The sequence below is a fragment of the Mustela nigripes genome, chromosome 7, assembly GCF_022355385.1.
Source record: "Mustela nigripes isolate SB6536 chromosome 7, MUSNIG.SB6536, whole genome shotgun sequence".
Lineage (NCBI taxonomy): Eukaryota > Metazoa > Chordata > Mammalia > Carnivora > Mustelidae > Mustela > Mustela nigripes.
The window spans coordinates 72,923,082-72,935,695 of record NC_081563.1 but is presented as its reverse complement, the minus strand read 5'-3'; the positions used below and the strand labels follow the sequence as shown (position 1 = coordinate 72,935,695).

Genomic DNA, 12,614 nt, shown 5'->3' with positions numbered 1-12,614 from the left:
AGTTCCTTACTATGGTACTTTGAATGCATTATCTCATTTAGTCCTTATAATTCTTTGAGGTATTGTTACCTACTTTTACAAATAAAGTTTGGAGAAGATTGGAGTGATTAAGTAACTTTCTCAAGGCCACATCACTAGTAAAAGGCATACAAGGAATGCAGAAACTCTGATACCAGAACCTGTACTCCTACTAGGTATGAGGCACTGGGGGAGCTACTGAAGCACATTAAAGAAGGAGGCAACATTGTCAGTTTTGTGTTTTATAAAGGTCACTTAGGTGTCATTGAGTTCCAGTATTAGAATCCAGTATTAGATTTATCTCTCACTTCACAGATTCGTCTTTACTAATCATTATAATAAAGCTACGTTTAAACACATAAGAGCAACAGGAGAACTTGTTTAGGTGTAGAAACTCCAGAAATAGTTACTATCACCCAAAGTAGGTATAGCAGTTTGTTTAAAGTCTAGTTGTCTTTCTTGCTCACCTTACAATGACAAATTTTATATGCCAATGTATATGTTACAGTAGTTTATAACAGAGGGCGGGAGGCACAGGGATCTCTTACTGAGATAGCAAAACAAAATCTTTTTTGTCAATATTTTGGTTTGTTGTGGATTTAGAATAAATTCCTCTGCTTAAGAAATATTTAGAAATATTTATGGAGCATACCTGTGGGCTAGGCACAAGGCTACATCAGTTAGCAAAGATGACAAAAATGGAACTTTACTGAAGTCATAGTATACTGCAAATATAAATATATATCTACATATATAAATATATACATATTTACATATATAAAAATATACATATTTATATATATAAATATAAACTTTAGATGGTTAATGATGATGTTAGGGGCTAAGTACAAATCTAGATTCAAATTTTAAGATTCTAAATTAGCATAATTTTAATCTATTTTTATTTTTATTTATTTATTTGATAGAGAGAGAAGACAAGTAGGCAGAGAGGCAGGCAGAGAGAGGGGGAAGCATGCTTGATCCCAGGACCCTGAGACCATGACCTGAGCCAAAGGCAGATACTTAACCCACTGAGACACCCAGGCACCCCAACATAATTATTATCTTAATAGAAATGAAACTAAACCAGTGGTCCAAGGAGCTTACAGTATTGGCTGTTTATCAAAATTGCTTTCCTCTATTAAAGAATCACAAGAGACAGCTTCTCTGTTTGAATGCTCTATAAATGTATATGTTAGCTTTGATAGAGCTAGGAAGTCCTTATAGTTATTACTGAGCTTATAATCATTTAAATTCTGCCTCTATGGTTCTCATATCATTCCTTAAGCAAATGGATTGAGAATCAGGTGACAGAGACCTGTCAGTTTGTGTAATAACCCTTAGTTTCACATAGGTGAACCTAGTGTCTTAGAATTTTTTTCTCAGTTATTATTAGTAATTTCCCAGCATCAAGGCTAAGAAACTATAAACCAGGACATACAAATTAACACTTAGGACAGAAATTTGTTGGAATCAGATATTAAATCAGTAGCATGTCTTCAACTCCAGTCAGAACTATGAAGGAAAAAAGAAAAATAATATGACTTTGAACTAAGTTGGCTTTTTTAATCACTATTTGGATGGCTCTCATGAATCTTAATGACAAATGACTTTCAACTAGAAATGAATTATTTATTTAATCTAAATAGCATCAGAGAAAATGTTTATAAAAGACTTATAAAAGAACCAAATTTTTATTCATTATGAACTGGATATGCTAGGTAATAGTATGTCTTTAAAAACAGAGCTACATTTTAAATAGCTTAAAGTATTATCAGTGAAAAAAATAGCATGAAGCATTTTCAATTGTGACAATAAACAACTAAGTATTCAGTTTAATACCAAAACAGATTGAGTACTCTAAATAAAAATTGTAAAATCTATACAGAGAGTTTTTGGTTTTCTTGTTCTAAAAAGTTCAAGATTGTACCTTGGACAAATAATTGGTAATCAGGTATGCTTGATTACCAAGTGTTTGGGGTCATTTTTGGAGTGAAGACATTTTTCTAGAGTTAATTGGCAAGTCATTATGGGAAGCATCCTTAAAATGCTTGAAACCAAACAAATTACACATAGATAAAATCGTTTTGCAGGGAAGTTTTTGGTTTCATAAAGTTAATTTCATGTGGGAGAGTTCAAATTAATTTGGTTATAATAAATCTATTACAAGAAATAAACGCATTTAAGGTACACTTTTCCAGTCCTCCTACTATTACAAAAATAGTATCTAATTGTGTTATCATTAAATATTTGGAAACTAAGAAGAGAAGTGGTGTTCATGCAGCTTTTTAATGTTGTCCAGATAAGGCTCACCAATTTTCTTTAGTTTTAGATATTATTTTTAAGAAACATGACTCCTTGAATTCTAATGGAAGTTTCTATAGGAAGTTAAGCTAGAGATACACTAATCTTTATTTGTTAAGATTTTATAGGTACTTCATTTGTAAGATTATAAATTTTCTGAAATTGTTTCCTCATTATAATGCTTTTCTGAGTTAGATTCTCCCTCAGCATCACTTCCTTTTTTTTTCCCCCTTAATGAAATTGGTGACAAGGTAGCCCTTTTTTTTTTATTAAAAGACAAATTATTTCCTGGAACAGGAAACTCTCTGTCAGGGCTTTTATATAACGCCATGCAAGATGTCCCCTGTGCAAGGCCACTTGGCTGAGGCAATGAGTGGGGTCTGAAATTCAGCCCACGCTCCAGTCTTCAAGCTGTGTGCCTTCACACAGGGAAGCATTCACCTGGAGGCAGACTTGCTTTCTTCCAGTTCACACAGAGCTACAATATGGGCTGGAGTCTGCACCTTTTCTTCTTCAAAGACGTGTTGGAATACTGAACTCTATCAAATTATAGTCCGGTATCATTCTAAAAGAAAAGATCTCTGAAAGAGATCTTTTCATGGCCATGACATGAGAAACAGTGATTCATAATCTTTTTACTTACTGTTCTTCCTGCCTTGAAATACTTTTCCTTCAGATAGCTACATGACTTCTTTTTCTCATCTCCCTGAATCTGTGCTCAACACTTGCTTCTTGAAGCCTTCTCTAACCTCTGTATTTAAAGTGCAGTCACCCTTCCTAACACTCTCTATCCCCCTTTCCACTTAGTTTCTCTCCCTTATATTTGTCATCTTGTAACATACTGTGTTTTAATTATTCCTTTGTATTCTGAGAGGTTAGGGGTTTTCCTGTTTAGTTTTTTGCTGTATTCCCACAGCCTGGAATGATGTCTAGCTCATAATAGTATATTCATTTTATTGAATGAATAACAGAATACAGAATTTCCAGTATATTCTGTAAATCTCACAGAATTTCCTACTCTAATCATGGATACATGGATACAAGTATTAATGATTGATAATTGATAGAGTACAAATTGAAGGCCTAGGTTCTAGAAGTAGGCTATAGAGAGGTTCAAGCCCCACCTCCCCTAAAGACCTGTCGATGTCTGTTTTTTTCATTTTTCAGATGGAAATACTAATAGTACCCACATCATAAAGTTGTGAGGATTAGATGAGTTAGTAATACTCAGAACATGTCAAGCCCATTGATACCCAACATCAGTAATTTGGTGCTAATTAGTTTAATCTAAGGAAAGGAGGGCAAAGAGGTCATATACTTTATTATTTACACATTTTTCAAGGACCCACTGTTGTTCCAAGGATTGTGGAACATAGATAAGACAGGTTCCTACCTTAATTGGGAAGGCATTCATAGAGATTCTTGCTTCATGAGGTCACAGTTTATTGAAGGGGAAAGAGTAGTGATATTATGTACTTCTTCATAACAACCATCTTCTGATTTACTTAAGTCTATTCGGTAAAGTCAGTAACAGTAACTTTTTCTGTCTTCCCAGAGTTTATGGTCAAGTTGGGGAGAGGAGAAGTCAATATTTTTATGGCTTTACTGTCTAAAATAACTTTATAATTAGGTATTACAAATAAAATGGAAAACATTAGGATAATAAAAATTTTCTAGCTTTGAGATAGAAATGGGAGGTTTCATAATCTGAATCTTATTTTAAACATCTTTATGATCTAAGATTTCTCAGTATTTTCTAACTTTTCCTTCACATTCGGTTATACCATATTACTTTGATTTAATTACAGTTATTCAGAATAATAGATCACCAAGATGGAGAGGAACTTCTATCAGAAAAGTGATATGAGAGCATAATAACTTTATCTGGAGTAGAACCTGCTGATTTTACCAGCCTTTTAAAGTTCATTTTTCTTATGGAATATCCATAATTATGTTTGACCTCTTACAAAGTCTCTAGTACTTGTGGGCTCATAGATAATTATGATTAAAAACATGACTAATACTTTTGTACCAGCAGTAATTATTTATTTAGCATTTGTAAACTCACATGATCGAGACTGACCAAGTATACATATTTCTAACTCCTATAATTAGTATGTAATTAATGCAGTACTTCCTAACTGCAGATACACACAGATAAAGACATTTTTTACATGCTATAAAGTGTAGGGGAACCTCAGTGGCTCAGTTGGTTGGATGTCTGACCTTTGGTTTCGGCTCAGGTCCTGGTCTCATGGGCCGTGGGATTGAGCCCTGCCAGTGGGAGTCTGCTTCAATATTCTCTCCCTCTGGCCCTCCACCTGCTTGTACTCTCCCTCTTTTCCTCTCTTTTTCTGTCTCATTCTCTCTCAAATAATCTTTTTCTTAAAAGGTAAAAATTCTAAAAAGTAATAGTGCCTTAATGTACATTTTTAGTCAAGTACAGTTGACCCCTGAACAATGCAGGGGTTAGGAGTGCTGACCCCCTGCCTCCTTCCCCTATACAGTTGAAAATCCATGTATAACTTGATTCCCCCAAAACTTAACTATTAATAGTCTACTGTTGACTGGAAGCCTTAGTGATGACATACACAGTTGTGAACACATATTTTGTATGTTTTATGAATAACATACTGTTTGCTTACACTAAAGCAAGCTAGAGAAAAAATGTTACTAAGAAAATCGTAAGAAATTTTATCTTGTACTTCTCAATTCTCCTTTACTCAATACTATCCATAAAACTGTTCATAATTTTTTTATTAAAGATTTTTATTTATTTATTTCACAGAGAGAGAGAGATCACAAGTAGGCAGAGAGGCAGGCAGTGGCGGGGGTGGGGGAAGTAGTCTCCCTGTAGAGCAGAGAGCCCAATGCGGGGTTCGATCCCAGGACCCTGAGATCATGACCTGAGCCAAAGGCAGAGGCTTAACGCACTGAGCCACCCAGGCGCCCCATAAACTGTTCATAATTTTAAGTGAACAAAAACAGATTGCAGAATAATATGTCTCATTTTGTTTTGTGTGTGTGTGTATGTATTTAAGTAAAAGAATATATACCAAATCTTAACACTGGTTACCTTTACAAATACTTATAATAGCTTCTCTTTTATAAAGAACATTAATATTGTTACTCTCTTCCTTTTTCAGAATCTGATATTGATGCTGCCACTGCAATGATGCTTTTAAATACTTCTATAGAACAAGGAATTTTAGAATGTAAGCAATCATGCCATTCTTCCTAAAATACATTTTTGTGAGTGCTTTTTCAAATGTAATTTAGAATATAAAATATTTAAATATTATAGGCAGAATTGTTTTTTATAACTAAATTGTGTTTTCATTTGAATTACTTAGTTTCCATTTTATTGTATTTCCATTAATATATGTGAGCAGTTATGAGATTGAAGTTAATACTGTGATATTTTTACATGGACCAGGAAACAAGGAAATAAAAAGCATGTGTGGAAATTAAAGTTGAGAATTTAAAAGTAAAAATGAAAGTCATAAATAACAAAATATAAGAAATTTATATATAAATATAAGAAATATAAATATATATAAATATAAGAAAAATATAAGAAATTTATAACTTTGGAATAAAAACCCTTTAGATACTAAGTGCAAAATCCATAAAAGAAAACATAGGTAAATTTAAACATCAAAATTCTGTAGTTCTCACAACAAAAGGTATTTGTAAGAAAAGTCACAAAAGGAAAACACTTGAGAGAACATTTTTTTTAATATGTATATAATAAACAAAAGGTTAATATTGAGTAAAAGGACTCTACAAGTAAGAAATAAGAAAGATATTCAGAAAAGCCAATATATCAATTAGGCAGATCTCAGGGAAGGAAATAAAGTGGAAACACACATTTGAAAAGATATGCAGCTTCTCTAGAAGACAGGGAAATGCCAAATGAAACAATACTGAGATACTACTTTTTTTGCCCATGAGATTATGAAAAATTAAAATGATAATATTAGGTTTTAATTGTGAGAACTGAATATTGTTGAACACTGTAGGATGTAAGTTAGTACAACCATTTTGGAGCACAATTTGAAAATACCAGCCACAAATACAAATCAAACCACAGTGAAATCTCCTACTAATTAGAATGTCTAGTATCAAAAAGGTAAGAAATTAACAAGTGTTGATGAGAATGTAGAGAAAAAGGGAACCTGCTATTGGTGGGAAGGCAAATAGGTGCAGCCACTATGAAAAACAGTATGGAGATTCCTCAAAAAACTGAAAATAGAAGTACCATACCATCCTGTAATTCCACATCTGGGTATTTACCTGAAAAAACAAACACTTAATTTGAAAGGATACCTGCACCCCTGTGTTTATTGCAGCATTATTTGCATAGCCAAGGTATGGAAGCAAACATCTTCTGTCCATCATCAGTAGATGAATGGATAAAATGGAATATTACTCCACCATAAAAAAGGAATGAAATTTTGCCATTCTTGACAACATAAATGGACCTAGAGAGTTTTATGCCAAGTGAAAGAAAGCCAGGGAAAGACAAACTACATATGATTTCACTCATATATGGAATCTAAAAAACAAAACAAATGAACAAACAGAAAACAAAAGCAGATGCCTGGGTGGCTCAGTCCATTACGTGCCTGACTCTTGGTTTCAGCTCATGTCATGATCTTGGGGTCCTAGATTGAGCCCTGAGTAGGCTCCATGCTCATGTGGAGTGTGCTTGTCCCTTTCCCTCCCCCTCCACCCTTCCCCTCACTCCTCTTTGTCTCTCAAATTAATAAAAATCCTAAGAACAAAAAAAACAGGCACCTGGGTGACTCAGTCAGTTAAGCATCTGCCTTTGGCTCAGGGCATGATCCCAGAGTCCTGGGATCAAGCCCCATGTCACGCTCTTTGCACAGCAGGGAACCTGCCACTCGTGTTTGTACACTTGTGTGTGTGTGCGTGCTCTGTCAAATAAGCAAAATCAAGAAAGAAGGAAAGGAAGAAGGAAAGAAAGAACAGAAACAGACTTACAAGAGAACAAACTGGTGCTTGCCAGGGGCAAGGAAGGTGGAGGGATAAGTGAAATAAGTGAAGGCAGTTAAGAGGTTACAAAATTCCAGTTATAAATCACAGGGGGATGAAAAGTACAGTATAGGGAATAGAGTCAATAATATTGTAAAACTTTATATGTTGACTTTACTTACATAATGTTTAGAATTGTCAAATCCCTATATTGTACTCCTAAAACAAATGTAAGATTGTATGTCAACTATACTTCTGTTAAAAAAAAAAAATACCAATTACAATTTAAAATGTATATATCCTTTTACTTAATAAATCTGTTTCTTGCTATTCTAGAAGAATATTCGCATATGTTTAAGAAGAGGCATCTAGAAGGATTCACATTGCAATATTATTCATAGTGAAAAATAGGGAAAACCTAAATATCAATAAGAAAATGGTTAGCTCAACAGTGGTACATTCTTATTGAGGCATTCTCTACAAACAGCTCAAAATAATTATAATTTTCCTGGAAAGGTCAAGTCATATCATTAAGTGATTTTAAAATGTTTTAAGTTTATACCAAAGGATGGCATATAATGTCTAAGTAAAAAAAGAAACAAGTGAACAAAAACCTACAGAACTTTACTAACCAAAACTCACTACTCGTTTAAATGGTCTGTTCTTGGCAATCAGATGCATTTGACCTACTGATGGAAGTGTTTTTTTCCACAGGTGAGAAGCCTCTTCCTCTTAAAACAGCAATGCAAAAAAAGAGGAGTTACAGCAATGCATTTAATCATCCCAGTACTGTGCGATTGCAAGAGAGTGATTCTTTGGCCACAAGCATTGATCCAAAAGAAGACCACAATTACAGTGCAAGTAGCATGGCAGCACAGCGCTGTGCATCCAGGTCTAGCGTGTCTTCTCTGTCCTCTGTGGATGAGGCATATGATTTTATCCCAAAGAGTAGCCATGTGGGAAGTGATGGCAGTGAAGGATTTCGCAGTGAAGAAGATACAGATGTTGATTATGAAGATGATCCTCTTGGAGACAGTGGCTATGCATCACAGGCTTGTGCAGATACCTCTGAAAAAGGACAGCCAGGCAAAAAGATGCGCAAACAGTTATGTCAAGAAATTGATGAGGAGCTCAAAGAGGCAGCTGGATCTCTGCTCCACCTTGCTGGAATCCGTACGTGTCTGGGTTCCCTAATAAGTACTGCAAAGACACAAAATCAAAAGCAGCGGAAAAAATAGAAATACTTATTAGTGTGAAATTATTTTCAAGTGTGGCAATACTCTTCTACTTAATTCTTTACAAGGGATATCAAAGCCATAATGGACTTCTTTTGGTTTGGGGTGGGGGAGGGGTGCTAATTACCTGTTTATTTCGAAACATTTGTTTTAATCTTTATTAAATAATTGCTGTTAGGACCATGTCCAACCATAGATACGATGCCAAGTCCTAAAAGCTAATTTTTGTGATAAGTGTCTTTAAAATTTGGAAATTTTTTATAGGAAAATCCACAGCCTGTGTCTTAAAACTTGTAGGAAGTATCTTTTATTCTGTTAATATGCTAAAGTGTAAGAATTGGCAACTCTGTAACTTTTTCTCATTTTCCTTTCCAATCATTTGTAATTAGCTATAGTTGCTGATCCAGCCAAAAATGTTGCTGATGTCTTTCTCACATACTTCTCTCTGGACACATGCAACCCAGTAGAATGAGATTTTGATTTTTTATTTTGTCTTAATTTTTGTTTTTAATTATTTTTTGTTGAAGCATGGAAAAACTTGAATATAAATTGGAAAAGGTCCTAGATGTCTCAAAAGCTCCTTTTGGTTACATAGGCAGGAAGTACAGCAAAGAGTTCTTAAAATTTAGAAAAGTCAGTTTTGTGGTAAAATTTCGTCTAAGAATACTCCAATTCCTATTACAATATTATCTTTGATTTTTTTTTTCTTCCCAGATGTTGCATAACATTTACTGGGGCCTTTTGTTTGTTCCCAAAGTGCTTTGCAACCATTGTTTGAATTTTAGCCACTAGCTGTCTTTGTTGAGTAGAAACAATCCAATGAGAGGATATAGCCATAAAGTGTGTTACGGGGTTAACACCCATTTTGACACACTTTTTGCAATAAGAGAATCTTTCATATGTTGTTAAATGGACTGCATTCTGGGAATTTTGTAGTAGGAATGGAGTGTAATCTAATAGAAATATTTTGAATAGTTACTACTTATGTCCTTTTAAATAAAGATAGATCATTTAGGAAAAACTTCCAAGGTTTGTATGATATGAATTAAGTCTATATGTATTCCTAGTTAAATTTAAAAGGATTTAACAAAACTATAGAGACAAAGTACCTTCATGAGTCTCAAAATTCATATACAATTAAATCTTATACAGTATACCCTTTGGGGGAGGCAGTTATAATATATGTGCCATTTATTCCATGCTAAAAGATTTTATATTGCTGTTCCAAAGGTGCACTGACTAAGGCTTTTAAGTATTTGAACAAATCTGCTTCTGTGAGACATTTTTCCATATCATTTTTATGGTTTGACGTTATTATTTAGAAAGAACACAGGATACTAATAAAACTAAACTTACTCATTATGTATATATTTTTACAGTGGTGGAAGCAACTTTCCAAAAGTTTAGTCTTGTCTCATGGTACATTCTGTTTTATAACAATTAACTTGTTTTCATTTTCCTGATAATTTCGTATATCCATACATACATACACACATAGATACATAGGCTCATGATTTGGGTTGGTTCTGAGCTGTTTCTATGACTAAAACGTTTTCTTGGATTTTTTTTTAAGAGATACTTTTATTTTAACTTGTAAATTTTATTTGGGCAAAACTGTTGAATGAGAAGCATAATGGAAAACATCTTTTTCTATTGGCAAAAATTTAAGCCAGGGACAACAACATTAATATTACCTGTCCTGTTTCCATGTTCATTGTAAATGAACTTGAATAGGCATGTTAATAGTATCGGTGCTGTTGAAATACAGTAATTTTTAAATTTGTTGATAGTGAAAAATAGTTCTTAAGTATGCAGGATGAGGTATTTGGGTTTTTTTTTTTCCTTCTTCATACATGTCACATCTACTACAGAAAATGGCTAATCCAAGTTGGTACCTTTTGCTGTAGACAGTGACTGTAACACACACACAAAAAAATGCTTATACCACAGTATAAACAGCACACAGATTATAAAAATCACTTTAATAACAATATCTTAAAGCTGTTTACAGTGGCCCTTTTGATAGACATTAGTAAAAGTGTATTTCAGTGATCTGGTTCCAATGTATTTTGTTCAACTGAAATTCTGTACCACAGATGTTCTCTCTGGTTCCTGTCCATTAGGTAATTATTCTTCGTAAGCAGAGGAAAATGTTCTAAGATAAGGAGGGGGAGAGTTGTTCCCTCTTTAAGAGGGATCTTCAAAATTATTTTCATTTAATATAAATAACATAATATTCTACACAATTCTTATACAGAATTCAGTGCATCACTTTCCATTTACTGATTTATCAAAGCAGTTATTTTCAAGGGGAAGTAGCTTTTTAATTATGATTCCCCCATTATTACTTCCATAGATATGATCCCATTCCTCAGGTGTGTTGAGATAAAAACATGGCTAATAACCACCCAATTAAGGAAAGTCATTTCAAGTCCTATGGACTGGAAATTGTATTTCTAATAATATATTAACAAGAAATTATACTGTAATAGAAACAGTTTGGCAGTCCCAGAGAGGTTATATATGTTCTAGCATATTTTAAGACTGTGATTTAAGCTAACGTAATTTGCCTTACATCAATACAAATTGTTATAGCCAATTCCAGTTTATAATAGATATCTAGTGAAAGTTTTGAGTCAGCACAATTAATCTTTATCTTTCACATCCCAAATAGAATCAGTGTTCCTTGAATATAGATTTTTGAAATTTGTTTGTGCAATATTATTACTAAATTGATATTTTATTTTACCTATCAAATTCAGAGAAAGAAAACATTACTTGTATTCATGGAAAAGCTAATTATTGGTGGATTGCCTCCTTTTTTCCACCTTTGAGCCTTTCCTTTCCTCCCTAGAGCCAGCATGACTTCTCTTAATGTAGATACCCCTGTATATAGTAAGGTTTAGAATATATATATTTTTTCTTTTGCTACTTTCTGAGGCATTATGTAAAGGGTTCATACTAGGTGGTTAGTTAAATATATGTAAGCACGAATTCAAAGGTAGAGAAAGCGTTGAGGGAATGTGTGTGTCTTCATAAACCAGGAGGCCTTTCCTAGCAATTTAACCAACAGATGTGAATACTTCACAAAGCTATAAAGACTTCTGTCTTAAATACTACAGTAACTTAACAACCATTTTTGAAGACCATAGCATTTAATTAAAGGCTTTCTGGTTTACATATACTTTACAGGTTTGTTGTTGTTGTTGTTGTTGTTAGTTTGAAATGTGTAAGCTTTGATTTAAACAAAGTTTACTTCACTATGTTAATGATGTACTCAAAATATTTATTGAAAGACAAAGTAGAGTATTTTAATGTTATACCTGCCATTTTTTCTTAAAGCACATTTTTTTGCATCTAACTGCCAGTGCCATTGTCAAAACTTGTTTTTAAAATTGTTGTACATTTCTTATTAAACTAAGTGCTTCAAGTATTATGTTGCCATCATATAGTGTATAAAAATGTATAATTGCCAATTCACTGTAACTATTATTTATTTTTAAATGAAGTGTAATGCTTTCTGATTCAAGAAATTTGAGTTGTTAAACTGGTTTCCTTCTCCTCTTTTCTAATGTAGCATAAAAATTGCCCTGAGTTTGAGTTATAACTGCCAGTAGATGACCAGTCACAAGTGAACCACTTCTCAGTTGCCAGTCTTCACTCATATTAAAAGCAACCTAACAGATATTTAGTTTTTGTATCTAATCTCTGATTATTAAAATGTTTATAAAGTTTATTTTTACCAAAGAGATGCAATTCATTATGATAAAGTATTGCAGAATAAACCTTGTTTTATAACATTGTTGTACTTTCTCTGTTCTTTTGGGGTGGGTAGTGTAGATATAAGTGGCTCCTACTTATACATACACATGCCATTTCCATTTTGGTGGTACAAAGTTGAAGTCACACAATTGAAAACTAAAGTTTTAATTCCAGAATATTTGTCTTTTTTTAAAGTGTTGTTTCTCCTGTTTTTTACAGGCCATTTTAGTAATTTTGAAAGCTAAAATAGTGTTAATTATTCTCTTCCTGAAGATGAACTTTTCATATATATTTTTT

The 12,614-nt window shown here is 33.3% G+C and overlaps 1 protein-coding gene across 5 annotated transcripts in view; it reads left to right on the top strand.

Moving 5' to 3' along the window:
- Positions 1-12,353, top strand: part of FOXN2 (forkhead box N2) — a 65,869-nt gene extending 53,516 nt beyond the window's left edge. For all 5 annotated transcript variants that reach the window (XM_059406115.1, XM_059406113.1, XM_059406116.1 and 2 more), the window contains 2 exons: positions 5,469-5,537; positions 8,035-12,353. In XM_059406115.1, coding sequence (XP_059262098.1) covers positions 5,469-5,537; positions 8,035-8,558 — 593 coding nt within the window. In that variant the 3' untranslated portion in view covers positions 8,559-12,353. The remainder of the gene's footprint in view (positions 1-5,468; positions 5,538-8,034) is intronic.
- The last annotated feature ends 261 nt before the right edge of the window (positions 12,354-12,614 follow it).